Raw genomic sequence first — 27177 nt, forward strand, 5'->3', positions numbered from 1 at the left:
GTCGAAATGCTTTGTATATTTGACGTACAATTTATTCATCACTAGGTGAATCGTTAAATCAAAATATGTTTACTTACGACTATAGATTACAGTTTATCATCAAGGGCATACAAAGGATTCCTGTGACTACGAATACGTTGTGTTCCACATTCTCCGGTTCAGAACTGTCGCTTTGTGCAGCCATAAATAAATAAGCCTGCATCATACAACAAACGGTTCACATCATATATCAACGGTTTCTAGCTCATCAGTAGTTGGTATTCGATCGAGGCCATGACTATCCGATGCGCTGTATGTAACATTAAATGGCCCCTCAAAACATTGACATCCATGACGGTTGCTTCCTTCTTTTCCTCCTCCCAATGACCCTTGTGTTTCCTGGCAATCATAACCCCCCTCATTGAAGAGAGTTCCACCTGGTATTTTGAGCCTGCTGGCTCATGAACTGTGTACCAGGCCCGGAAGGACTTGTTCCTCTACTGGCAGAACCAGGATACACCCGACTGGGCCGTGGACTCACTCCACTTGGGACGCGGGGGCTGCGAGGCATGCTGCCTCCTCGTGTGTTCCGCCCATTCACAAAACTATTAAGTTTCTGGTGCGCTGCAATCAGTTCTGCGTCCTTTTGCTGGAGTTGCGCTTGTAGGTTCGCAATCTGCTGCTGCATAACCTGTCTTTCCCCAGAAGCCTGCTGTACATGGATAGCCAACAGGTTCGCTGAAGCTTTCTGCTCCAGATCTTTATTCAGTTCCTTCAATGCGTTGACCTCGTTGGACAACCGGGTTGCTGTAGAATCGACATCCTGATACCGACTTCTCATGAAATCTACATCTGCCAAGGCGACCTTCAGCTTTTCTCCCGTAGTTCTTGTCTTTTTTTGCGCTGCAGCCAGTGCGTCTTCCGTCTCGGCAGCTCCAGGTGTCTCCCTTAGACGACCGATTGTAGATTCGAGCTCGGCTATCTTCTGCTTGTACTTCTCGTCCTCTTTCTGGTTAGCTGCTTTGGCAGCTTGCAAAGCCGCCTCGGCCTTAGACTTTTCCTTTTCAAAGACTGTTCGATCTTGAATAGCGGCACGATTTGACAACCCAATCTTAGTTGTTGCCTTCTGATAGTCCTTGATTTCCTTGTCAAGACGGTTAATTTGAGTCTTCAGTTCAATCTCGACTTCATTTGCTAATGAAACCTTGCGCTCGTACTCGTCCGCCTGAACACTTTAGTATATTTCCACACTGCATTTATAGATTGTCTGACCTGTTCCCTGAGTGAGTCCAGGACTGCCACGCGCACAGAAATAGTCGCCTCTCTGTTGCTGGCTTCTCCTCGAAGCAATGCACCGTCAAGCCATCGCCGTGTTGCAAGAGGTATAGGAGGGTTGTTGGAACCGACTGGTGGGTCCCGAAGAGGAAGTGTCCGCGTTCGTTTGGCATCAGCAGCCTCGCCGTCGCTCTGTATACAGGTCAGTTCTCAAGCAGTTGTTAATGAATTCCCAATATTTCAACACTTACAAACTTTCGCTTATGGCCATTCCCATGCAACTGGCCCACTGCAAAGAGAAGTTGGTTTTGGGACATAGGGCCCTCGAAAATATTAAAGACATCGCGTGGTATTCCCTGAGGCTCCCAGTTCAATGTACCATTGATGCCATTCAGGTAACCCGCGAATATTCCAGCAATTTCATGCGGTTCACCGTAGCCACGCTCAGGGTCTTCGAGATAGCGCCCTGCATGGACGGCCCACGCAAGCATTGCGTTCGTTTGCTCGAGCTCAGACGCATCGTCCAAGCTGTGCAAGCTGACGTGCTCAGCGGAATAGGTTGTCACCATCAAAAGTACTACCGGTGACTTCCGGCCTGTACCAGATGCTAATTGCATCGCAATCCCTGAACGAATATAACGATAGTCAAATCCGATAACAGCGTCGAAATTGAAAGGATTGAAATCCTCATTCCATAGAGCAAGAGTGATCCTTGTAGCTGACGGAAAGTTGGTGCGCCGATTGATGCCCTCAGCCGAGCATTCGATCTTCGCAACTTCAGTAAGGGCGAAAACAAGCCGCATGAGTTCTTGATTGCGAATCACGATTAGAATCTCCTTTTCCTTTTCATCCAGAGCAGTCATGAGCTCGAACAAGAAATTAAATTTGGGATTGGAATCACAGCAGAATTTGGCAATATCAGCGCTGGGCTCCGACTCAAGCGCCGTTCCCACAACATTAGGCGGATAATCGCAAATGTCGAACAGCCTGTCAAAAAGACCGCGGATCTTTTGCACAAGAAACTTGCTAGGCTGTTCGCCAGTTTCGCCAGTGAACGGAGCGCTGAAAGCCTCGATCTCGACTTTGTAATCTTTTATTATCTGTCCATAATGCGGCCGCTTACTTGCCTGCATTGGAAGAGTGATGACATGTTGTGTATGACCAACTTCTGGCTGAGACGACTGGGACGAGATATCAGATTCTTGTTCGTCGGGAATCTGACCCATCGTGATTGAGGGACCAGGGCTATCTATCTCAGAGGGTATTGTGTTCCTGTTTGTCAAGTTGAAGGTGTGAGCTATCTCTAGAGGGTCAATGACCCTGCTTATGGCTGCCGGAGAGATAGTATTAGATGGCGTTCTATCATGAGGTTCTTGGCTCAAGAGAGAACGGGCGATGGATTCCCTTGAATTACTGTACGCCCGATCGATCATCTCTCTCATACTGTCGGGTACTACTGATCGATGAGGGTTTGCCATAATAGATGCCGGCGAGATTGAAGGCGCAGGGGCCTCTGGTGTAGTTCCCAAAGCTTCTGGTTTCCAAGGGTCGACTGAATAGACCGGTTGCGATTGTATGATAGCTTCAGAAGAACTGGCAGCAATATCAAGACCAGCTGTGCCGGCACTGAGTATGGGCTCTTGCTCATTTGAGACTCCGTAAGATGTCGCATCTAGGCTTTCTCCATCGCCGGCTTGATCTAATACTGAATCAGTACCAAAATCAACAAAGCTTTTGAGCTCATCGGCTGCTAGGCTCTGTGGCTGAGAATACGAGCGCTCCATCTTTCGAGTTCCTAGAGATGGCCCGGGTAACTCAGAAGGTGACTTAGATACACTACGGGTTTCAGACGGCTGTTCAGATCGTCTTTCTGTACTGCAATTGATCCCTGGTTTGTGCTGGGCAAATTGATAATCGCTGGTAGATCTGAGTTCTTGACTATTAGTATCTCTCTGGGGTTGAAATTCGGAATTCTGGGACTGTGAGTAAGCTGCCTGCAGCTCGTTGAAGTCTCCGGGTACGCCAGTCGATTTTGATGAAGAATCCGAAACCAATGAAGCCTGTACACCCTGGCTAATTTCGAGCCTTGGCAAAGAGCTTGAGATAACAGGAGAGTCGTGTATTCCTTGGGGCTGGGTAAAAAATACCGGCGTATTCTGGGTATTGTTGGGAGTAGAGAATTCTCGAACTGAAGATGTTGGTGCTCGATGATCAGTTGGTGGGAAACTGTCAAACGCGTCTCCCCTCACCAGTGAAGGTAGGCGTGACTGATTTGGTTGATGAGAGGGGATATCTGGACCAGTTGTTGCCGAGTCTGGGATAAGCTCGGCTTGAGAAGCAAAAGGGGTGATCTGGGCCTTGTTCGACGCCGTCAGGCTCTGGGGCACGTTGGGATTTAACTCTGCAGTTAAGTTTGAATACTGCGAGTCTGGGATAATGCGAGAGACGTCGTTACTTGAGGACAGTTGTGCTTCAAGCTGTGTAGTTTCTTCTGAGGGGGGGGCCGATCTCTGAGAAGGTTTGGTACTGAACGTATCGAAGTGACCCTGATGAGAGGGCTGGAAAGAGGAATCAATATCAGGCTGTTGTGACTGACTCTGTTGATCTGGAGGGACGTAAGAGTCAGCACTGTTAGAGGGCTCTTGGATAGCTCCAGAGTTGGCAGTATCGAAACTTTGATTCAGACTGTACTCGCTGTCTTCTGAAAAGTGTCGATCGTGATTTGTATCGTTGCGGTGGAAATTTTGGTTGTCTTCGAGTAGTTGGTTGCGAATAGAATCTTCTATCGCACTGTCATCGACTTCGAAATCCTGTTCGGCCTGGTTACCGTCGGTCTCCCGATTTTCTTCGTCAGAGTGGTTGTCAGCGCCAGTGTCACCTCCGTTACCGTAGTGCAACTGCCTGTCCTCAAAGCAGGCCTCGTCTTGGCCAGGTTCTGGGGATGATAAGTCGAGTTCTGCTGAACGATCGATGGATTGAGGTATTTCGGTTTCCCGGTCGGCTATGGCTTGAACAGGGTTGTGAATCTCTGGACTGCGAGTGATTTTCCCTTGATCACCTTGTTCAAGATGGCCCTCAGCTACTGATAGTTGATCAGCAGGAATTCCAAGGGTATCTGGTCCCAGCACACCAGCTTGACTCCCAAGGTTTCTAGGATCCCAACGACCAGATAGATCTTGAGAATCAGGGATAGTGTCTTGGCTCAGCTGTGATGTGAACACTAGACGTTGGTCATCGTCTTCAAGATCTGATATTCTTTGAGAGCTACCGTGAACGCTTTGGTACTCAGAAGGGTCAAAGTTGTCGGGCTTACGCAACACAATGGCGAAATTTCGAATAGGTCGAGCAGGAGATTCGAGCGACCTTACAGATTCGACATCAACAGATGACGCTGAAATGATTGATGGCACTGGCTCCTCTGAGAAGGCGGGTTCTTGCTCAAGTCTGGGGCGGTTTCTTGTTCGCACGTCTTGGTTAACAGAGTTGGACCGAGAGCGGTTTTGAAGTGATGCATTAAAAGTCTCAAGCTGTTGTCTCGTATTAAACGCAGCTGGCTCAGCTGAAGCAGTACGAGGTGTAAGGCTCCTCAGCCCTCGTCGGGTCCTTGTATTTTGGCGCTCGGCTTCACGTCGTAGCTTCTGGCGCTCCTGCTTGTCCTTTTTCTTCTCCCAATCTTTCAATGCGTCTGCATTCAAGTTTTCGGCCTGTGGAAAGTGTCAGCAAGATTCCCACTTCAATAGTTATACAGAGCAACGAACCAATTCCCAGGTTGGCTGATATGTTTCTTGAGAGCCTGGTACCCAATCGACAAGGTACTCGTGTTTAGTTTCGCCGTCTGAGCTCTCAAACCGTTCATCAATGACTGCACGAACAAGATACCAGCCTCTCTTTAAGACAGTGTCTTCTTGTTTGTCTGAGTCTTCTGGACTTTCTTTTTCAGTATCTTGGCTGTCTTGGTCTGGATCCTCGACTTGAGCATGCGACCGTGAACTACGCTGGGGGATGCCCGATTTCCTGCGCTTACGAGCAGACTGCGGCTCAACGTCCGACTCACTATCTTGGTCTCTTTTTCTCTTTGATTTGTGATTCAAAGAAGTCCTTTGTTTTCGTGTTTGACTAGAAGCGGTGGTTTTGCGCGTTTTGACCATGGGTACGACAGTCGATAGACGTGCACGCACAAGAGTAGACGGGAGCGATGATCGCTGCCGTTGGTTAGAGTCGCAGCTCTGGCCTTGAGCTACGACACGATTAGACCGGCGACGAGACCTTGCGACGACCTACTACAGCGGTCTACGCTTGGTATAAGTCAAGACTATGCGCGCGCGGCGATAACGACAAGGCTATCTCCAACAAGGAGCTCGGCTGATGTTTTGGGGAACGTCGTAAGTTCCACTAAATTGCACGTGATTGTTGAAGGGACTGGTTTGGGAGAGGATGGAATGGGTGATCAGGGTCCAAGCTAATGGACAGGAAGGGGGCTGGCTGGGGTTAGAGAGCGCCTGTACTAAGCCTGTGGCCTGTAGCTGTAGTACGTAGGTGGGTAGGTGTAGCAATGTAAGTGACACAAGAGCAGTGTTTTGAAGAAGAAGAAAAGAAGAAAAGTTTATGCGACGAGAAAATAGAAAAGTTGAAGTACTAGTATAGAAAGTTGTAGAAAGAGTATGTTGAAAATGGCAGGCAATTGATATACAGGTACCAATGAAAGTGTGAAAGTGCTTAGGTCAAAGGAGCCGCCTGTTCTTAGAGGAGGCAAAGCCCAAGTCAGCTGCCCGAGCTTTATTGTTGGATCGAAAGGATTAAACACTTTGGCGCGCGAATAAAAAACAATACAAGAATCTGGTATAGAACAGTAAATCATCAGACTTACGAGTGGAGCCGTTTGCCTCGATAGATACCACCTAGGTTTGTCGGCAAGACAAAGAGTGTGCTCAATAGTACTAATGCATATGTTCGCAGTCTGTGTATCCACGGTTTATCTGGTGAGTTTTGCACCAGAGCAAGCCTGGCACTTGGGTACTATGAATGATAGATAGATGGAATAGGTATTCATGTGAGGACAGCAGATTGCGGCAATATATTTAATCGTTCCCTCTCACAAACAGGCGTGGCATATGATGAGTTGGCATCCTTAGCTGCAAATGATGTTTGCTATTGTTCCATTTGCATTTCACATACTGCTAACCGTCAACTGTAAGCGCAGCTGAAACGATGCTGTTTGCTTTCAATACCACTGTCCGTGCTTCCAGGCTAGTTTCTACTGCTTTTTTTTTTTTTTTTTTTTTTTTTTTTTTTTTTTAAATTTCATTTTTTAATATAGCCGATTCGTTGTATCAGTTCACTTTCTTTGTTTGGTCGACATGGCGTGTTGAGGTACTGAATATGCACGGTTCCTGGTAGAGCCTGGCACTGCCTCCACAGGACGATCGGACCGCCTGTAGCGTACTTTCCACCTTGTTCTGACTTCAACAGATTTAATGTCACATCTGGCTACTACTTGATTCCAGCACAAATCAACTTCCATCGAGATACGCATATTCCAGTACGCGTATCGATTGGCCCATGAAACTGTCATAGGTATACAGACTTTGAGAAGATTGTTCTCGTCCTCCAATATCATGGCGGCGCGCTTTTCTATTCAGCCTATTGGCCGATTTGCTGGTGCAAGCCAGCCTGTCAAGAGACCCAAGGTATGAGATCCAAAGTGTATATGCTATGGCGGGCTACCATCATCCATTCATCTTTTTCTATGCTCACATCGTCTCCAGGAGTTCGCATACTTCTCTTATGACGACAACCATGAGTTTCGCCTGGATGACTCTTCTCTCAAATACTACTACACCCCACAGCTAGGCGCAGACCTCTCCAAAGGATTTGATACTTTTCAGAAGCTGAATGACACCGGAGATGACCATCTCGATAGCCTTCTCAAGACCATCGCTGCTCATGAGCAAGAAACAGGCAAAAAGATAGATGCCAAGATTGTGACATGGAGAGGCATGATGACCAAGGTGGGTTGATACAGCCTGTGAGCGAACATGTTCTCTAAGTATCATTTACAGATCATGGCTACTCCCTTTGATAATATGGATGGGTGAGTCTTACCAGCGCCCTCTGTTGTTCCTTTTGGCTTATTGAGGACAGCTTCGAAATGAATGCTACACTATATCAAGTATGCCCAAGATGACTGATCCCTTGTACTATCGCAACACAACTGACTTTTCTGTTTCTCAAAGGACTGCATGTAAGAACCTCCAAACCTACACTTGAAGCTATGTTGACCTCGGAAGCTTCATTGAGGAGAACAACGCCTACAAGATGTCCTCTAGGTCCAACGAGCGCAACAACAAGCGCAGGAGAGGGCCACCACTAGAAGTCATGCAGTTCTGGGGTATGTCTATTTCCTTTCCAATGTATGCGGCCGGCGCTTGCTGATGTCCATTGAAGGGTACAAGTTCGAGACTCTGTCAACCCTTCCAGCGCCATGGGCAGAAACCCCGCGTGAGTTTATTGAAAATCGTGAGAATGAAGTCGTCAGCAACAAAGCACAGTACTGCTCTGTCGTCCGCACAGGCATCGGTAAATCCGTTCTCTGCCTCGGCGGTGAAGTCGATGCCAGTAAGCCATCCCAGATTTCTCTTCCTCTCATAGCTGACAACCAACAGTCTGGGACTCCAAGCCCGAAGAAAAGGGAAGCTCCATCAACTGGGTAGAGCTCAAGACGTCCGCCGAGATTCGCAATGCGGGGGATATGGAGAACTTTAACCGTAAACTGATGAAGTACTGGATTCAGTCATTCCTCCTCGGCGTGCCGCGTATCGTTGTCGGATTTCGCACGCGTGACGGTATTCTAGTCGAGGCAAAGGACATTGAGACGCATCACATTCCCGACACAGTCAACTCCTATCCCAACCCCAAATGGAACGCCGATATGTGTGTCAACTTCGCTGCTACTTTTCTAGATTGTGAGTTTACCGCATTTGACCAGAATGATCGGGATCGGCGGTCTAATAAATGTCTGACAGGGCTTTCGGAGAACATCACCGATGAGGGCGTTTGGAGAATAAAGCGCGAGCCTCAGTCGCCCACTATCGAGCTTTTTAAAGTAGAAGAGACGGGACACGGTGATATCCTGTCCGACGAGTTCAAGAATTGGAGGATCAAGTTGGCTCTTGGACCTAGTAACGAAACCTGATACTAGCCGAGCTGATAGTTGAGCTCTTGTATTTCTGTCCCAGGCCGAGAGGGGTTTTGCTGGAACAAGTCACATTGAATAGGGGATCTGAAGACATTTTTATCATGCGTTTGATCCGTCCAAACTATCTACTTATCCGCTTCTAAATGAAATGCATTGAACAGTTAAACAAGAGTTGCCTCCGTACCTCCCATGCTCTTAAAGGGAAATATGCCTCGTAACGCCTCGTGCACTCGCAGAACCAACAAAAGAAACCAAGAAGAAAGACGAAAAACAACAGACCATGCCGATGAGATCATCACTAAGATATCATCACATCGTAAGCATCATGCTAGCCCAGAGTCATTAAATGCAGATGAAAACCCGATCACCAACTGTATCCTCCTACGTCTCGCCTTTATCTTCTATGTGATAGAAAGAAGAATCGAATGCAAAACATATCAGTACAAGAAACTCTCGCACACGAACCGAACAACAGATTAATTCAAGAAGCCATCATGGCTTTGTTTGCGCCATGGGGATAATTCATTCATCGTCGATGATGGGGTTCGTATTAGACAGCAGGCCATCGAATGCGAAGACCATCAGACCACCGCGAGTAGAGTACATCGGAGAGCTGCTTGCTGTGCTCCATGCCGGATCTGGCTTCCTGGCCAGGGTACCTGTTCTCAATAGCCAACTTCTCCTGGTTAAAGTCTTTTTCGTACATGGTAGGGGTGTCGGCATGTCGGCGTCGGTGACTGCGAAGATGGGGATTACTGGAAGCCATGACGAGTTTTGCTGGGCTGGCCGCAGGAGTGGTGCTCTTAACAATCACGGTACCCTGTGGAGTTCCGTCGTCTGGAATCTTCTGGACAGGCTGTCGTAGGATTGAAGCGCTGAGCTTGTTGTCTTGGGCCATGGAGGATACCATACTAGTCATGAGATGGTAAGCTCCTTCAGGGTCAACTGCATCCAAGGCTGCGAAGGCGTCTGATAGTTTTGCCAGCGCCTCTCGCTTCTGCATCGCAGAGGTTTGAGCATGCAGCTCGGCTAAGGAAGGCTCGACGGCCTTGGTATACAGTCGACGTCCAAGCACGGCCTCCTTTCCATATGGCTCAACGGGAGTTGTTATGGAAGAATGAGAATTCTCGTCACAGAAGACATCGTCTGACGAAGTCGGTCGACTGCCCTGACTTGAACTGTCAGAAGGGACTCTTCGGAAAAGGCGCATAGTCGATCCCGAATTTCCAAACGACATGTCCGTCTGAAGAGGTCTCTTGGGGGGGATGGACCCTCGGGGAGAGCCACTCGATCGTATTGATGTGGTGCTCTGAGCAAGCGACGATCGGCGGACAGTCGACTTTCGGACAGTTCCAGGTGCAGGAGAGGTCCCACCGAGAGGGCCATCCTTGACATCTAACTTCTTCATCGCCTCTTCAGCGTTGAAGATAGATGGATTCCGGTGCTGCTTGACCGTTGGCCTCTTGGGCGGCGGCGCGACCGACTTTACTGTATCAAAGACCCATTCTTGCTGCTCGTCCTTAGGAGTCATTGACTGTAGGGTCTCTTGGTAGTAAATCGGGTGCTTCTGCCTATTCTGATTGGCATCCCACATTTGTCGACGGGCAATAAGCTCCTGCAGTGCCTCGACCTTGCCGGCGTTGCGGATGAAACGGTGGCGAAGGAGGTCCTTCGCGGTTGGACGACGGTCGTAGTCTTTAGTAAGACATTGGGCGATAAAGTCCTTGAAGTCCTTGCTGAAGTTGCCTTCTAGACGAGGGGGAGGGTTCTTGGGGATGTGGAAAAGAACCTTCATGGGGTGGATATGACACAGAGGAGGCTCTCCGTTGGCCATCTCCATGGCTGTGATACCCAGTGACCAGATATCAGCCTTGAAGCTATATCCATCTTGCTGAATGACCTCTGGGGCCATCCAGAAAGGGGTTCCGACGAAGGTGTTTCGCTGAGACTTGATGTTGGTTAATTGGGCGGCGACTCCAAAATCAGCAAGCTTGACTTTGCCGGTCTCGGAGAGAAGAACATTAGCTGCTTTGATATCTCTGTGGATTTTGCCTTCATTGTGCAGGTATTGGATGCCTAATAGCAGTTCGCGACAAACAATGGCGATGTGTGTTTCGCTGAAGTTGGCGGGTTTCAGCTATTCCCGGTTAGCAATCGAGCATTCTACCACGAGGTTTCATCTCATGGTGTGAGACTTACCAAATCCAAGCAAGAGCCACCACCCAGGAATTCCATAACAATCCATAGCTTGTGGCCTCGCAGAAAAGATTCTTTGTATTGAGTAACATAGGAACTGGCGCATGTGCTCAGCACAGCGATTTCTGCTTGGATATCTTGAATATCATCGTCGTTGGACTCGAGGTCGATCTGTTGATTGTGAGCTGGTGGACCGGGCAACCGAAGTGGTTATGGACTTACATGTTTGATAGCGACAGTTTCGCCGGTTGCTTTCTCAATGCCTTTGTAGACAACGCCAAAGCTTCCACCTAGAGACAAAGGTTAATAAGTTTGTCCAGTAAATGTCAATATGTTCAAACTCACGTCCAAGCTCTTCGAGAACTTGATAATGCTCAGCAACGCCTTCGTCAGCCATTGTAACTTGACGTCATGCAACGTCGAGATGTTGTTTGGATTTTGCGCTGCTCAAGTGGAGGAGACGACGGAGACAGATTCGCTAATGTAATGCTGAAAGGCGAGGAATTGTGATGCGTTAAAGATGGTCAATGTCAAGGTCAATCTATGTATGTCTGCTGAAAGAAACTGAAATTATGAGTTGGAGTCGGAGTGTATTAAAAGTCGTGCGGGTGAATGTCACGGTGTAGTCCTGACCTGTCCTGACCGTTGTCTGGGAAGCGGACCCTGTCGAGAAGCTACAGCCAGCCCCTTGCTTTGTTTACTTTGAGCTTGGTTTTTTTGAACAGCTACCGGCGCTATAAAAACGGTCAGCCCGACAGTGACGTAAAGATTAGGACAGGCAATTAAGAAAAATTAGTAAAGATTGCTTAATTGGGATGTAGAAAGATTCCAGATATCCTGAGAAATGTTCTTGTTCATGGTAGTGTACCAACGCTCAAGTCAGTAGTACCAGTAAGAATGGAAGTGCAGCTTCGTGGAGTCGTCTGCCAGGTGGTCGCATCCATACCAACTGCTTGCTACAAGGTCTCTCATGACTAGGCCTAGGGCGGGTAGCTTGTGCCGCACTCAGTGGAGGGCTGCGGGCACCCTTCCCAGTCACTTCTTAGCTTGTTATTCCCCCTAGTGTTCGGGCTGTTTGATGTTTTGTTGCCAGACAGAAAAGAGCTGGTTGAATGAAATATATGACACATTCACAACGTTGATTTATGATCACTCATGAGCACTTATTTATGTCTAATTCCATCATGTCTTGTATTTTCTTACATTCGCTAACACACTAAGGCAAGGTACCGACCGGATTGAGTGGAGGTAGCAACAAAAGACTCTGTTTCCAGGCACAAGAAAGCACGTCACGGAATCGGACAAGGCTGCTGTCGGGTTCTCAATGACTTACTGCACGCAGCGGCCGTTACGGTCTTTATGAGGAAAGGCTGCGTCTCAGACGTTACTTTGGTTAGAAAGAAACGCAGTCACACGACTTGATGAGTCAACTGAGATCGATCATCTCATCACAAATTATGACGTTCAAGATGTATTTGACAAAAAATTAAAAATGGATGCATGTCGATTATTCATCTGGTCTACATGATGATTCTCATCTCACATGAATGGCTTCACATAGGTAGAGAGAATGTGTGAAGAAGCTAGGGATCCAAGGCTGTCTTTGATGTTCAAAATAGCACTTTCTTAAAGCATACAAAATCAATCAAATATAAGCTCACGGCTTGATGGCCGAGGGTTGGCCAAGTAATAAGCCAATCATGGATGGTTCTTGTGACCAAGATGCATATTTAGGAGCAGATTCTAATTACCATGGCATAAGTGAACAGTGCGCCGTTTTAACAAACAAATCCATACACTGGATCTCCATACCCCATCAAGAGCCTTGTTTGTTATAAGCTCTGATCTTCACGATCATGCAACGCAACAAGCCCCCCCTGGAGGGAAATGGAGACTTGACGGGAAGTACGTAGCAAAAGTGCGGGCAGCCTCACTTCGGGTTCTAGTACTATGTAGTAATAGTATGTGCTATAGCCTATAGTTCAGCTACATGAGAGCATTGCACCTATTCCATACTCGGCAACGTTGTCTTTGAGCATTGATCTAGATTCAAGACGGTAGGGAGCCTCAAAGTAGTAGTAGCAATAACAACAAATAGGCAGGTATTCATTCATTCCTCTAGCAACAAGAGTTTTTATCTTCTGATTTTGGTTTAGTAGTTATTACAACACCCGTATTTGATGTTGGTTGTCAGTGACACAGCTGATGCAGAGTGCCTTTCTTTTTCCGATAGACGCACACTAAATTCCGATAAAGCACAATTCGAAAAAGAAATGTTTGTAGAATCAGCGTATTCACCACGAATCACCATCGAGATACTATCCAGTTGTTTCTGTCTTACTTCCATGGGCTCAAGGCTCTTCTTCCCCTTGCATGGTCCTAGCTCAGATGGGCGGTGGGACAACTCAACAACCCCCGCTGATCTCGTGTTACCGTAGCAACCTCGACATCTCTCAGCTTTCGTGACGCCAGACGCTCGAGCACCGCGGCTGTCCTACCGCTTTTTTGACAGGCGGAGCTTCATACTACCTATCCTTCATTACTTACTTCTTTTTTTCAAACCGTTTCTTACGTTCTTCTTTTTTTTTTATCAGAGCGTTGCATCTCAAGATTTACGTTCTGTCGATATCAGGTAAATTTACTTCCACGTTTTTGTGGTAATTATCTTTGTTGCTCGCTCCCTCGCCAGCTCATTCATTCATTTCCACACCATTGCGGGACATCATTTTGGTCTACCTTGCGTCACTTGTTTTTGGTGTTTCGACAACCTACCTGATCTCGACAAAATTGTGTTTGATATGTGTTTGTCTACAGTCCGATAAAAGTCTCCTGCAACGCCTCTCGATTTTGTTCGAGTCCAAATCTTCCTACTTTGGGCCTTGTTTAGTCTCTGCTCGAATTGTCCGCATTACATATCTACAACAATGCCACCCGCAGCTCCACCACTTCCATCGCGGTTCCCATGTTGGTGTAGAGCTGTATACTCATGGGGAGGAGAGGTTTGTTCAAAGTCATTGATATCTGCTATAATATACTAATCAACAACAACAGTCAAAGCGAGATCTGGGATTCATTGAAGGGGATTTGATAGAATGTCTGAATGCTGGCGATGGCTCATGGTGGGTGGGCAGATTGTACCGAGATCGACGAACTGTGGGATCGTTTCCTTCCAACTTTGTTGAACTTCTTCCTTCTCAATTCCGCCCGACGACCAAATCTGTTCCTACTCCGGCATCAAACAACCCATCCAGTGCGCCGTCAAAATCAAGAACGTTCCGAAAGCCTTTTGAAGCATACGCCAAGGCTCCTCATTACACCAGCGCCAAACAGCCCGAGGTCTTCAAGGAGACACCGAAGCCCAAGGAACGACAAAACTCGGGTGCCTCATTCGCCCCTAGTACTCATGAAAACGAACGAGGTCCATCACCTGTACCTCCGAGACACGACCACCGAGCTCCTTCACCAGCGCCTTCTCATAACTATGGCTCACGAGCTCCCTCTCCGGCACCACCCTTGCAAGGCTATCATTCGAGGGCTCCCTCGCCAGCACCACTCATGCACAATTATCAATCGAGAGCCCCTTCACCAGCACCGCCCATGCATAGCTACCAGTCGAGAGGTCCTTCACCGGCACCACCCTTGCATAACTACCAGTCGAGAGGTCCTTCACCGGCACCACCCTTGCATAACTACCAGTCGAGAGGCCCTTCACCGGCACCACCCCATAGCTATGGCGCAAGAGGGCCTTCTCCTGCCCCTCCGATGCACCATGCTCAAGGTTACGGCGGGAGAGGTCCATCACCTGCCCCTTCATTCAATCGTGCAATGGTGCCCTACCGAGGAGGACAACAGAGAGGTGACTCTCCACCACCCCCACCCCCACCTCCTCACAGACAAATAGCGAGAGGATCAATCGATTTACATAGGAGCTCTTTTGACATCTCACGCCATGGATCCAATGCCTCGTTCAATCCTTTGTCTCCCTCGAGACAAAATTCCGGCAACTCCTACCGGCCGTCACAACCCAACCCCCCTCAATCACATGTCAGGCATGGGTCCTTCGATGACAGATCTTATACGCCATACACACCGGGCAAATCCACTCCTGTTCCACCATCTCCTGCAGGAGGTATGACGCCCTCGCCCTTGAGAGAAGCAATGGATGGTGTTATGGAACAATTAGACGTTCTGGGTGGCGGTCTAAATCGAGCAACTCATGCTCCTTCACCTGCACCGCCTGCCGACCCCTGGTCACCGGAATCTTTTGATATGTTATCTCATGGATCTAATAGGAGGATCCCGGATCGAAGCAGGCCCAAAAGCTCAATGGGAATTGCACCAAAGGATGAAGGCTACGAGACGTGGAGCGGCGAGTCTTCCCAAGAGGTGTCTTATCAGAATGGTGGACGAGACGATAAACTTAGCAGTTATGTTGACCGCATGGAGAAGCGTTTCCAGCAAATACACCGACACAACTCGAGATCCGGCGAGCAAGATGATGACCAACCCCCTCCTCCACCTCCTAAGAATATGCCATACGAGAGGCCGAAGTCATCCATGAGTCGTTCTGCTGAGCCTGAACGTAAGCTGCGAGCTCGCAAATCAGCTTATGAGATTGGACGAGGAGTTGCGCGTACCCTCACAACGAAAACCACCTCAACCAATTCATCGTCGGGTAAAGAGAGCAATATCAGCGCATCAACTCAAAGTACTTCCAGAACGTTGTGGAGTGGAACGTCAGCGGGTGCTTTCAGTACTACTAGTGCTGGAAGTCTTGCTCGCTTGGGCAATCGGGGTCGTGCTCAAAGTGCTATTGGTGCTAGGGACCTAGAGATTGACAGACCAGATTCGCCTTTCACAGGAGTCACATATCACAGCAGCCATGCGAGTGACTCTCCCGCTCAACAACAACGGCCACAAACACAAGTCGGCTTCCACGAAGATCCGTCCTTGGAATTGGGAGGCTTGGTGCAACCAAAACCCCCAAAGCGAAACATATTCCGTAAGATTTTCGATACTGCTAAGACGGGTGTGGCAAGTAGTCGAGGCGGGGTTGTGGGTGGAGGCATGGACTCTCCCAAGTCGCCTTTTGCTCGTTCCATGCCCCCTGGAGCGTCCCCCTTATCTGGTATGGGCAGTACGCCTTCCGGCAGAGATACTGCTACAGAAATGGGTCTTGGTGCTGGTGTGGATTGGGTTCAAGTTCGCCGTGACGTGAATCGTTCCAACTCGCTCAGTTCAATAGAATTGACTGAGCGTCGTGAGCGATGTCAAATGATGGACCATCCCGCCCTGAACCCTGTCGATGAGCTTTATGACGGCGTCGAAGGAGATGAAGGCGCCGACGGAGAGCCGGTCCCCGAACCTGTCGACTATCAGGCGATCAACTTATCTCAAGTGGACAAGAATTCACGATTCATTAGTGGCCTCCCTCCTGCCATAACTGCCATTCAGCTCGCCACTACATACGTGTGCCGGCCGTATAGAAGTGACGTTCAGCGGCTGCGAGCTATCTTCACATGGGTTTCCGAGAAGATCATCTGGGAGGAAGATTTTGAAGGCGAGATCGACACGACACGAGTTATCCAGTCTAAAAGAGCCTGCGCTGAAGAATATGCTGTGCTGGTGATGGAAATGTGTGCTTCTATTGGCATACACTGCGAGATCGTGCGAGGTTATCTCAAGACTCCAGGCGAGGTCTCGGAAATCAACATTATGCCCCGCCCCAACCACTGGTGGAATACTGTATTAATCGACAACGAATGGCGCATGATCGATTGCTGCCTTGCCAGCCCCTCGTACCCTCGACGGGGTCTATATTCGAACGCAAATAATGCCGCCGATACCTGGTGGTTCTTGACACGGCCAGTGGAAATTTGTTGGACACACATTCCCGAACACCACAGTCAACAACACATCGTCCCTCCCGTGGCGCACGAAACTCTTTTGAATCTGCCTTGCGCTTGTGCGCCCTTCTTCCGCAATGGATTTGAGATGGTGGACTACAACACTGCTTCGACCAGGATAGAGGACTTGGAGATGGTTCATATCAAATTCAGTGTCCCATCCGACGTGGAGATCGCTGCAGAAGTTGAGGTTCGAGGCTACTCGCGAGACTCGGATGGGGATGTATTTGAAAGTGGCGAAATAGTCAAGAAGAGAGCACTCGCTCAAGCAGAATGGTTCAACGGCATCAAGCGGTACACCGTCAAGGCACTGTTACCTGGCGATGAAGGGCAGGGCACCTTGAAGATTTACGCAGGCAAGCGAGGACTTATGCACAGCATCAAGGATATTCCACATCCTCTTGCCTTTGCGCTGCCTATTGTCCACACTGGTGAAAACCCGCCTTACGAGTTCGTCACGAGGCATCCCACTCCTCACGCACAGCGGCACGACATCTACGTGGTTCAGCCGCAATGCCAGCGATTAGCTCTCAACAACACCTTTGTCTTCGCCATCAGACAACATCCCAGTTCGCTAACAGGCGCGTCAGCCCTGACACCATCATCTAATCCAGGGGCTACAAGTCCCATACCATTTATCCGTCCTAGTTCAGCGCTGAGTATGGGTGCGTCAAGTGTTAGTGGCTCGACCCCAAGCTCAGCTACGGGCACTGTTGCTGGGAAGAAGCCTGCCAAGCTGGCCATTCAAACGCCTGGAGGCAAGATCCTCCGTCTTATGAGGAAGGAGGACCGTAAGGGCATTCATGTTGGTGGCAGAAGTCTCTCGGGCAGTGATACCGCTAGTGACGGTGGAACATGGGAGACAATCATCAAATGTTCAGAGAAAGGTGTGTGGAGAGGCCTTGTGCTAGCAGACCGCACAGCGCGGTGGTGTGTCTTTGCCGAATGGGTTTGTATGGGATAAACGTGCTGGGGGATTTCGAAACGGGCAGACGTCGTTGGAGTTTGCATGCATATCTTGTTTTGTTTTTTCCTTCTAATACCCAAGGACGATCTTGCATGCCCTGCCACTTAGCAGGTACTATAGAGATGAGCGAGCGTTGGGCTTGGATTTCTTTTGACTTGGTGGGATTGATCTGTTATATTGGGTTGAAAAGTACGACAACAAAGACATGGTCCAGAACTTATCAGAAAGTGTAAGATAATAATATCCATGTCATGAGCAATGACGATAGCGAATGATGGACAAACAAATTTACTTTATAATTCACCCACCACCTTTTAAATATTTATGCATTATTGTGAAGTAGAGTTGGATCAATTAAATTTAGTTTATTTAGACTTTCACGAGTTTCATTGTGTTGGTTGATTGTTGGTCTTATTAGTGGCAGTTCCGCAATTACTAGTCCGAAATCATCCAATCACGTTGCTCTGCGACACGATGATTAGGATCCTGTCGCACCGTGTTTCTCATCCTTTCACGATTTAGACTAGACCCTACACAATTGACAAAGTTGCTAACACAAGTATTGACGATAAGACGACCGACGCCGAGACAATTTTTGGTACTTGAACTTTAAAGACTCTGCTGCCCGGACGACGCGACACGAGCCATCGTGAATGGGTGACTCAACGACCGAACAAAGCAGACCATGAAGCGCAATCGCGTTTGTTGCGCCGAGTGACGACAAAACAACTCGAATTTTGAGGTCGAACCGATAGGTCAAACATAACTGAAGGGACCAAGCGACCATGAGTTACAGGCCTTTTCATGGCCAGGGGCAGGGCCAGCAGGGCTCCCAGCAGCCAGTGCCAGTACCCGGGATGAATCCGCCTTCGTCATATTTGCCAAACGGCTATCAACAATTTACGAGCCCTCAACAGCAGCAGCAGCAGCAACAACAACAACAACAATACTACTCAATGTCTCAGCAACAAGGACAGCAGCAGCAGCAAGCGTACCTTCAGCAGCAACAGATGGCGCAGTATGGGGGCATGCAGACGGCTTACCAGGGATATGATGCAACGGGGCAAGCATATGGGAATCATCAGCTGCAGCAAGCTGCAGCGCAATACGTTCCCCCATCGAATGTATGGCAACATCAACAGTCACCGGGCGGACAGAATATTATGTATCAACAGCAGCTCCAGCAGCAACAGCAGCAACAGCACCACCACCAGCAGCAACAGATGTATCAACGGCACGTCGCGTCACCGCAGCAGCAGGCCCAACAAAGACGTCCTAGCCAACATATGCCTTCACCACAGCAAAGAACACCGTCCATAGCTCAGAACCAAGGGTATAGGCTTCCGCAGACCCAGGCGCAAGCACAGCAGCAAATTCAGCACCCGCAGTATTCACAGCATCCGCCACAGCAACAATACCAACAACACCCTCAGGCCCAACAGCAGCCACAAACGACAGTCCTCCAACCTTCACCCCAGCCCGTTCAAAAACAAATCCCCTCGCCAGCTCCGCCACAGGTGCTACGAGAAACGCAACATAATCAACGGCCCCGCCAAGACTTTCATCAACAGCCACAACAAACAGTTCAGCAAACTGCGCAGAAGCCGATCGAAGAATTCGTTGCTGAGATCAAAGCTGAAACTAATACCGAGCCGGCGCAATATGAGCCTATTCAAGCTGAGCCGGAGCAGATGCATTTTGTGAACTTGCAGGACATCCAGAAACTACCCTCACTTCCTCCAGTTACCATGGGGCAGAAACAAAGCACTGTTTCTCCTCCTTCGCAGCCTGAACAGGCCAGGAACTGGCCTTCCCAGAATGACGCCAACACTATCAACCCATCCGATATCATGCTGAGCAGCCCCCAGGCTCAACCTCACCCGCCACCACAGCCTCAACCACAACCACGACGGCAATCTACACCTCAACAGTACCCACAACAGCAACAGTCAGCGCAAGTGCAACCACAAATGACAACTCCCCGGATAAAGCCGAGTCCGCTTTCTTCTGTCGCCAACTCTCCTGCGATTAGCGCTCGCTCTCCGAGTATCACCAAGAAGTCACCGGCTACTACCCCTAAAGCTCGGCCTGTAGACACCGTGCATGTCATGGTCGCTGTAGCGGAAGAGTGCTTCGATAAAGCTCGTAGTTCTGTCCACGATGTCGCCATGTCCATGAACACTACACGCATAGACGAGTATCAAAAATTGATCTCGACAGGCCTAGCATGCTTAGAGGCGTGTCTGCAAAGTAGCCGGCTGTCTCCCCGTCAAGAAGCCAAGATGCGCTTAAGATATGCTACTATTCTACTAGAAGAGACAGAAAATTCCATGGAAGCTGAGACTGCCATTACGAAAGGCATTTCACTTTGCGAAAAAGTAAGCGAGCACAGGTCAACTTTTTCATGTGGCACGACTAACTGATTTAGAATGGTTTGGACGACCTCAAATACTGCATGCACTATATCAGGTTGAAGCTCTTGTTCCAGCGGAACCATAAAGCCGCTTTAAATGCAGCTGATAGACAGATTGCTGACTGTGAAACGTAAGTCTATTACTCATCTAAAGTCGTGCAGTCACTAAACATATCTATAGCTATAAGCATCCTGATTGGGTATATGCGTTCAGGCTACTAAAGGCCAACTTCTATATGGAGCTTGGCCGGACGGCTGATGCCAGTGCTCTTGAGAACATTCGCTCCGTCCAAGTCACTGCAAGTAACCGCGGTGACAACGCGGTGAGCGTGTTTGCCTCCATTCTCGAAGGCCTCACTCTCCTGAAGGCTTCCAAAGATGGCAACCTCGAAAAGGTTCAGGCTTGCATTGCGCAGGTGGCCAAATTCCAGTTCGATGAATCAGTTCATATAATGCAGCTTGATGTACTTACTCTACTTCTGGACCTGGTTTCGAGTATCAATCATTCTAGCCTGGAGTTGACGTTGCAAAAACTCAAGATGTTGCAAGACCGCATGGACGGGTGTGAGGATTGGCACACTGTCAAGTCCGATTTCCTGATCCCCGTCAAGAAGCAACCTTCTACAGGACATACAATTAGCAGCGACACAGCCGGTATTATTCGAAGCGGAGGGGATGCGCCAGTGAACTATTTGGTTATGTCGTTCATGACTAAGATGGAATTAACCTCGCTCATGTAAGTTGACACTTGCCGCCATTGCATTATATCAACTGACTGAGCGATAGCTTCACTTTTACGGGCTTGGTAAACATGCACAAGTCAAGTGCGCATGGTCGTCGGACAGCGGAATTCTGGCAAGAAGGTGTCAGAGTTCTCGATACTTGTATGTGGCATCTCATCTTTACTGATACAACCTACTGACATTATTTAGGGGATAACACAACTGCTGGAATCCCATACGGACCATCAACCTCACTACAGGACGCCATCTCTCAACGCGAATGGCGATTAGAGGCTCAGTGCTATCTTACCGCTCTTCTCGGTCTTTACGCAGCCAGTCACTGTCAATGGGAATCGGTGAAACAATCTATGCAGAAACTTGAGAGTCTTTTAACGCCATCTACACAGGGTATTTTGCGATTACTCGCTCTCTATCTATCCGGTGTCTATCAGCAGGCTATAGGAGACTTCCGGTCGGCTATGGAGCTTTTCCAAAGACCCCAGTTCGACCTCGACCAGCGTGGAACTGGCGTTAAAGCTGCGCATCGCGAATTGGCTATGCTAGCTGGTCTCAACAGACTTTGGATTATGCAGCATCATTCAGAGAGAAACGACGCGGAAACACTCGATTTGATAGATCGGCTGCACCCGCTGTGCGCCAACCATCACAACATCGATTTGCGGACAGCTTGGCACAATGTCATGGCCGCTGTCGTCACGGAGCCTCCCCAACAGCTCAACCACCAGAAACAGCATATTCAGGCTGCCATGGCCGGATCCAAATCCACTAACAATGTTTTGGGGGCCGCCGTCACGCTCGCTATCATGCGCAGTCGACTGTTTGAGAACGTTATCGGCGAGCAAGCACTTAAATCCGCCATGGCAGCAGCAAAGCAGGCACAACGCAGTGGGAACGTTCTGTGGCAGAGTGTCGCAGACGGCATGCTGGCTCAATCGTACGAAGTACAAGGCCATCACCAGCAAGCAGCATATGAATTGGCGAAAGCCACAAGGGAAGCGCAGGAGGCATTCCCGGCACCCTGAAAGAAGAAGAAAGCGGCGTGGGAGTAGAGTTTGCAAATCCGGCGTTCGAGGCAAGGAGTTTGCCCGCATTTTAAAAAAGGAATTATTTTCATGTTTTGTATACCATATTCGAAGGGGTTTGTGGAGGCCTGTACGATACCTGACCATACATATTTGTGGTCTCATCTTGATGGAAGGGGTAGAGGTAATTAGATACACGACCAAGGTCGTCTTTTTAGCCGTAATAACGGCGTCAATTCATATCTTGGACTCTATCGAGTCTCGAGCTTACTGGCAGAAATATTTTGCATAAATAACAAGTTGTGATGTTGGTGAAGATGGCGATCACCGACGGAATCCAGGAGGTGGTTGGAAGCCCGGAGGAGGCATGAAGCCAGGTGGAGGGGCTCCGGGAGCACCTGGAGCTTGAGGAGGCGCAGGGAAACCTGGCGGAGGAGCAACCGGGTAACCTTGCGCAGGAGATCCTGATGGTGGTCGGAAGCTGCCTGGGTGGAAATCGGCCGGGTTGGTGTATCCGGCCTGTGATTGCGGCGGTCGCGCGGGTAGACCAGATGGTGCTGGGGGTAGAGGGACGGCACCACGGGGAGGCATTCCAGGCGGTGGAACACCAGCATTGTATGGCGAAGGACCCCGTCCAGGAGGTGCGAAACCACCAGGTGCGGCCTGGGGAGGTGCACCAACGGGCATTCTTCCCATGGCTGAGGGATCGAAACCAGCTGGAGGCGCAGCGGCAGCAGGTGGTGGCTGAAGGAATGCCTGAGGAACAGGCTGCGCCTCAGGGACGATATTGCGCTTCTTGGCTTCAGCAGCGAGTGCTCGCTCAGCTTGGTCACCGTGTCTCTCTCCCTTTCCATCCTTCTTGAAAGCATACTGGACTGAGACCTCTTTACTCAGAATATACTGGCCGTGTAGCGTATCAATGGCAGCATCACTGCTCTCAAAGTCGGCAAAGCTGACAAAACCAAAGCCCTTGCTCGCTCCAGACTCCTCCCTCGCGACCTTTGGCAGACTGAGCAGTGGACCAAAGCGACTGAACGTATCATAGAGGATCTTCTCGTCGACCATGGAATCGAGGTTTCCGACGAACAGCTCAGCACCAACTTCGGCGGCTCGCTGTTTGTCTGCGCTAGCTTTGTTAACGCGCAGTGATTTTCCGTACAGTTTTATGCCGTTCATGACGTTGGCCGCGTACTCGGCGTCGGTGGGCGTGCGGAACTCGACGAAGCCGAAGCCCTGGTGTGTCTGCGTAACGCGGTCGCGAGGCATGTGGATGTTGTGGATGGGGCCCATCTGAAGCATAATCTCGTATACCATGGCTGATGTCGCGCGCTCGTCGATGTTTCCTATGTAGACGGTTGCCTCCTTGTCTTGTTCCCTGCGGCGTATTAGCTTGGCTTTTGCTGGTCGCGTTGCGTTGCGAGGAGAGCTTTACCAGTGTCTATTTTGCGCCATGATGACGAATTGTGAAGAGACTAATGTCCCTTGAATATCTTATAGTGTGTAGATTGACGAGGAAATGACAAATTGACCGGAAAATTCAGGTTGTGGTGAAGAGATAAAGCTTGTTATCACCTTTGTATGGAGCTTCTGGAAATTTTGGCTGAGGTTGGATAGAAAGACGCAACGCAACGCCTTGTCACATGCGCCACATTTATATGTAGATCAGTAAAAGAGAAATTGTGGCGTCGACCGAGGTTCTTCCACCTCGTCCGTGATTCGGAGGTGGAATTTCCAGGCCCCGGTACCTTATTCCGATTTTTTTGGACAGACGTCAACGTTGCTTTAGTCTGCCTTGTCTCGCCTTGCGCTCAATAGATCATCAGCCTTGAGCTTCGAAATACCTCGGTCGAGCTACGTCGTGTCGTTGTGTACTTCTTTTTCGAGTTACTTTTAATTACAAAACTTGACCTAATTCAAGATGTTTGCCCTTTCTGAGGAGTCCAAGGTGCGCTATAGCTTGACATTGCCATTGATTTCTTGGTACAGCTTCTCTAACTGAAATTATAGGAGCGCATTGCCAAGCTCATTGACGTTTCCCGCGTCGCCATTCACTAGTATGTTGATGCCTGTATCTTATTACAAGACACTGACTAACAATTATTGCAGTGGCTACCTTCCTCTGATCCTCTACCTCGGTACGAATACCTCGAATAAGGACGATCTGCAATCGCGAAACCAATACTGACCATCTCTTCCAGGCTACACTCGCAGCGAGCCCCGACCTTCCGTCATCCGGTATGTCTCGAGCTTTACCAACTATATGTATCGCGGTAACGCTAACACGATTTGTCTAGCCTTCTCTCTCCCCTCTCTTAAGCGAAGAGCAATTTTATAATGAGACGAAATCAACGGAACAGTGTACGATATCTTGTAAAAAGATGCTTTACGACGCAGAGGGAAAGGAACGACCACCAGCAGCATCCATGGCGTTAGTGACGACAAGCTGGGAAAATGTTAGGAAGATGGGAGGGGTGGTTCTGTACGAAGTGAAGGGTATGAAATATCGCCGTGTATCATCCATCTTGCAACACTAGGATCAAGGACTAGGAAAGCCCAGAAAAAAGGGAAATCCACTCATAATTAAAAACTCGTGAACCAAACTCTGTCTCTGTATTTTTTGCAATCGTGAAATCTATCAAGTGCTGTCGGTTTCATGCGGCAAAAGACCTCTATAGTTGCGCTGGTGACGTCGAACCCTCGGTTGAACTAAGTACTAACTAAGTTGCCCATTTTGAGCTCCGCTGAAATATCTATCAACAACAAGCCCAACTTCAAACAACTTCACTACATATTTATAAAATGTGACAGGCGATATTTCGGGATAACACGATCAATTTTCCTATATGCCCGACTTTAACAATGCGGGACTCTCGCCCGCGACCATTGAGTCTATCGCTGGTCTCAGTGCTGGAACTGTCTCAACTTTGACGGTGCATCCTCTTGATGTAGTCAAGACTCGAATGCAGAGTAATACTCTAACTGACCCCCTCTTATTCGGTAACCACGATATCTGACACAAGCATAGTCTATCGCAGCACAGCTCCTGGTGCGGTCCGTCCAACGACGGTATCTATCCTCCGCGCACTGACATCTACACCTCATCCGATCGCCTCTCTCTACCGCGGTCTAACGCCAAACCTTGTTGGAAACGCCTCTAGTTGGGCTTCTTTCTTCTTTTTTAAGTCACGCTTTGAAAACTCCATCGCTACTTGGCAAAGCCGACCGGATGGACGCCCAACACCGGGTGACTACTTCGTCGCGAGCGCTCTGGCAGGCGCTTCGACGACGACGCTGACCAATCCTATCTGGGTTCTTAAAGTCCGCATGGTATCTTCTGATCGCGGTTCTCAAGGTGCTTATCCTTCCATGCTCGCTGGTGCTCGCTCTATTCTTCAAACCGAAGGCATCCGGGGCTTTTATCGCGGCTTGGGAATCTCTTTGGTGGGCGTGTCTCATGGCGCTGTGCAGTTCGCTGTGTATGATCCCATGAAACGATTGTACCACACCCGCCGCCGCGAAAAGTACGGCCTCAAGAGAGATCATATGACAACAGAAGCGACTATTGGGCTGTCGAGTTTGGCCAAGTTTGTTGCTGGTGCTGTCACTTATCCCTATCAGGTTCTGAGAAGCAGACTACAGAACTATGAGGCCGACAAGCGGTTCGGGCGAGGTATCAGAGGCGCTGTGATTAGAATATGGACAGAGGACGGGCTTCGAGGGTTCTATCGTGGGTTAGTGCCAGGTGTGGTGAGAGTCATGCCTGCGACGTGGGTGACCTTCTTGGTGTACGAGAACGTCAAGTATTATATTCCTTACTGGGTTTGAGCAATACAAGCATAGACTGGCGTTGGCATTTGGATTGCCACGGTTGAAAAAAAGTAGACATGGGCATCATTCGTTAAAGGGAGGCTCGTAGCCTTTTCCGCAAGTCATAATTCGTTTATTCATATCACATAATGGCGTCAATGATCTACACTACCATCAACTCCGGGACTTCTTCTCAGACCTTATTTGCGCTGCCTTCACTCCTCTTCCGCTTCCTAGCCTTGGCTTCCTCCTCTTTCCTCTTCTCTTCGCAAGTCTCGCATTGACTGGCCGGAAGATAGTGGGTGATAAAGTCAATCGTCGTCGTGCAAGTGCCTGCGTCCGCTTCTAGACACAAGAGCTTCTGCTCAGTGGCCCGGATACGGCGCTGGCACTTTGTGCAGTCGTACTTTATGCATTCGTCGATACACATGGCTATAGTATTCTCTCGTCGTTCTTCTCGATGAGGTGTCTCGTTGCTGTGGAAGCAAGTTTTTTATAGCCGTTCTATGATATAGGTCTCTTGTTGCTATGGGTGGAGTAGGAGCACTCTCCGGTGGCTGATGCTTTCCAGTTATATACAGTTTGATGTCAGTGATTCTGGCATAGTCATTCTAATGGCTGGCTGGATTGATTGCCAGCACCATCAGCCTGGACATTTGCTTGTGTGTTTCTTCTTGGTCGTGATGCCGTGAAACACCCCACGAGCCTCTGTTTGCCAATCGCGAAAAGCATGGTATAGACGTTGTACCATTTAATAGACGATAAATTTGGACCATCAGAGACAATCTCCTTTGTCCTTCATTGTAGGTATTTACGAGTGACAGAAATGACTGCACCAATAACCATCAACGTGACCAAAACCGATAGCAACGAGACAAACCACACCTTTAAATGATCTAAGCATATGTAACTATGAGCTTTCAATTCCATTTTGAATTCAACAGTGACCACGTCACTTGCTGAGTGATACATAAGCGGCATGATGGGTTCATATCCTTCGAACTCAGGTTACCCTGTATTACCTTGATATCCAACATCACCACAAGCACACCCAAATCAAATCCTCAGACCGGAAACGCCGAGAGCTCTCATAGATTAAACCACTTGAACTTCCGGTCCCTGAACTCGTACCTAGATTAAATTGAAAGAACTCGCCTAAAGCGACTCGAGTCCTCAATTCCCGATGGCCAGTCAGAGTCACACCACAAGTTGCGTGGGTGTTCCCGAACTTCTCCGCAACCACTCTCAACTACCTCAAAATCGGTCTGACGGCTGACTACACAAGATTGACACCGATGGTTCAACCAAAAGGGGGCCTGTTGATATTCAGGGTTCCTTTTTCGTCCATGTGAAAACTCTTCACGGACAAAAGCGGACGTGAACTATCCTCGTCGAACCAGGGCTCGATCAAAGCGGCGGAATCGGTCCAAAGATAGAAGGAAGCAATACGCCTCGTCCATCAACCACCAAAGGAATAGATTTACGATCAGGCGATGCATCGATGCCCAGACCGACAAGCATCACGACTCATCACTCACATACTGATGACACGGAAATGACAGCCTGCTTCGCTCCCGTCTAGATCGGATAACTGTGTGGATCCTCGTTCTCTGCCCAATACAATCACATGAGAGATAATGAATCGATCATGACTTCTTGATCAGACATCTCTCG

General features: G+C 48.9%; 8 protein-coding genes across 8 annotated transcripts; 5 read left to right on the top strand and 3 right to left on the bottom strand.

Annotated features, from left to right (window-relative positions):
• Window positions 1-397: 397 nt before the first annotated feature.
• Window positions 398-5402, bottom strand: FSST1_001706 (uncharacterized protein; the record flags this gene model as incomplete). The annotated part of the gene is made up of 4 exons (XM_083227625.1): window positions 398-1204; window positions 1252-1446; window positions 1506-4958; window positions 5013-5402. The coding sequence occupies 4 exons, from the start codon at window positions 5400-5402 to the stop codon at window positions 398-400; spliced, it is 4845 nt and encodes a 1614-aa protein (XP_083091888.1).
• A 1467-nt stretch (window positions 5403-6869) lies between these two features.
• Window positions 6870-8446, top strand: FSST1_001707 (decapping nuclease; the record flags this gene model as incomplete). Its single annotated transcript, XM_083227626.1, has 9 exons — window positions 6870-6941; window positions 7020-7262; window positions 7314-7345; window positions 7396-7423; window positions 7488-7495; window positions 7542-7642; window positions 7699-7869; window positions 7917-8216; window positions 8277-8446. 9 exons carry the CDS (start codon window positions 6870-6872, stop codon window positions 8444-8446), a joined length of 1125 nt encoding a protein of 374 aa, XP_083091889.1.
• A 553-nt stretch (window positions 8447-8999) lies between these two features.
• Window positions 9000-11042, bottom strand: FSST1_001708 (kinase-like domain-containing protein; the record flags this gene model as incomplete). The annotated part of the gene is made up of 4 exons (XM_083227627.1): window positions 9000-10586; window positions 10649-10816; window positions 10868-10935; window positions 10991-11042. 4 exons carry the CDS (start codon window positions 11040-11042, stop codon window positions 9000-9002), a joined length of 1875 nt encoding a protein of 624 aa, XP_083091890.1.
• A 2527-nt stretch (window positions 11043-13569) lies between these two features.
• Window positions 13570-17515, top strand: FSST1_001709 (cohesin loading factor-domain-containing protein; the record flags this gene model as incomplete). The annotated part of the gene is made up of 2 exons (XM_083227628.1): window positions 13570-13644; window positions 13697-17515. 2 exons carry the CDS (start codon window positions 13570-13572, stop codon window positions 17513-17515), a joined length of 3894 nt encoding a protein of 1297 aa, XP_083091891.1.
• Window positions 17516-18303: 788 nt separating this feature from the next.
• Window positions 18304-21696, top strand: FSST1_001710 (uncharacterized protein; the record flags this gene model as incomplete). Its single annotated transcript, XM_083227629.1, has 5 exons — window positions 18304-19896; window positions 19947-20062; window positions 20113-20667; window positions 20718-20815; window positions 20864-21696. The coding sequence occupies 5 exons, from the start codon at window positions 18304-18306 to the stop codon at window positions 21694-21696; spliced, it is 3195 nt and encodes a 1064-aa protein (XP_083091892.1).
• Window positions 21697-22020: 324 nt separating this feature from the next.
• On the bottom strand, window positions 22021-23148 carry FSST1_001711 (uncharacterized protein; the record flags this gene model as incomplete). Its single annotated transcript, XM_083227630.1, has 2 exons — window positions 22021-23071; window positions 23129-23148. 2 exons carry the CDS (start codon window positions 23146-23148, stop codon window positions 22021-22023), a joined length of 1071 nt encoding a protein of 356 aa, XP_083091893.1.
• Window positions 23149-23614: 466 nt separating this feature from the next.
• Window positions 23615-24012, top strand: FSST1_001712 (TOM7 family-domain-containing protein; the record flags this gene model as incomplete). The annotated part of the gene is made up of 5 exons (XM_083223844.1): window positions 23615-23641; window positions 23704-23750; window positions 23803-23831; window positions 23895-23931; window positions 23991-24012. 5 exons carry the CDS (start codon window positions 23615-23617, stop codon window positions 24010-24012), a joined length of 162 nt encoding a protein of 53 aa, XP_083091894.1.
• Window positions 24013-24539: 527 nt separating this feature from the next.
• On the top strand, window positions 24540-25521 carry FSST1_001713 (mitochondrial carrier domain-containing protein; the record flags this gene model as incomplete). The annotated part of the gene is made up of 2 exons (XM_083227631.1): window positions 24540-24663; window positions 24722-25521. The coding sequence occupies 2 exons, from the start codon at window positions 24540-24542 to the stop codon at window positions 25519-25521; spliced, it is 924 nt and encodes a 307-aa protein (XP_083091895.1).
• Window positions 25522-27177: the final 1656 nt, after the last annotated feature.

The sequence above is a fragment of the Fusarium sambucinum genome, chromosome IV (genome assembly GCF_050947815.1).
Source record: "Fusarium sambucinum isolate potato_lamoka chromosome IV, whole genome shotgun sequence".
NCBI lineage: Eukaryota > Fungi > Ascomycota > Sordariomycetes > Hypocreales > Nectriaceae > Fusarium > Fusarium sambucinum.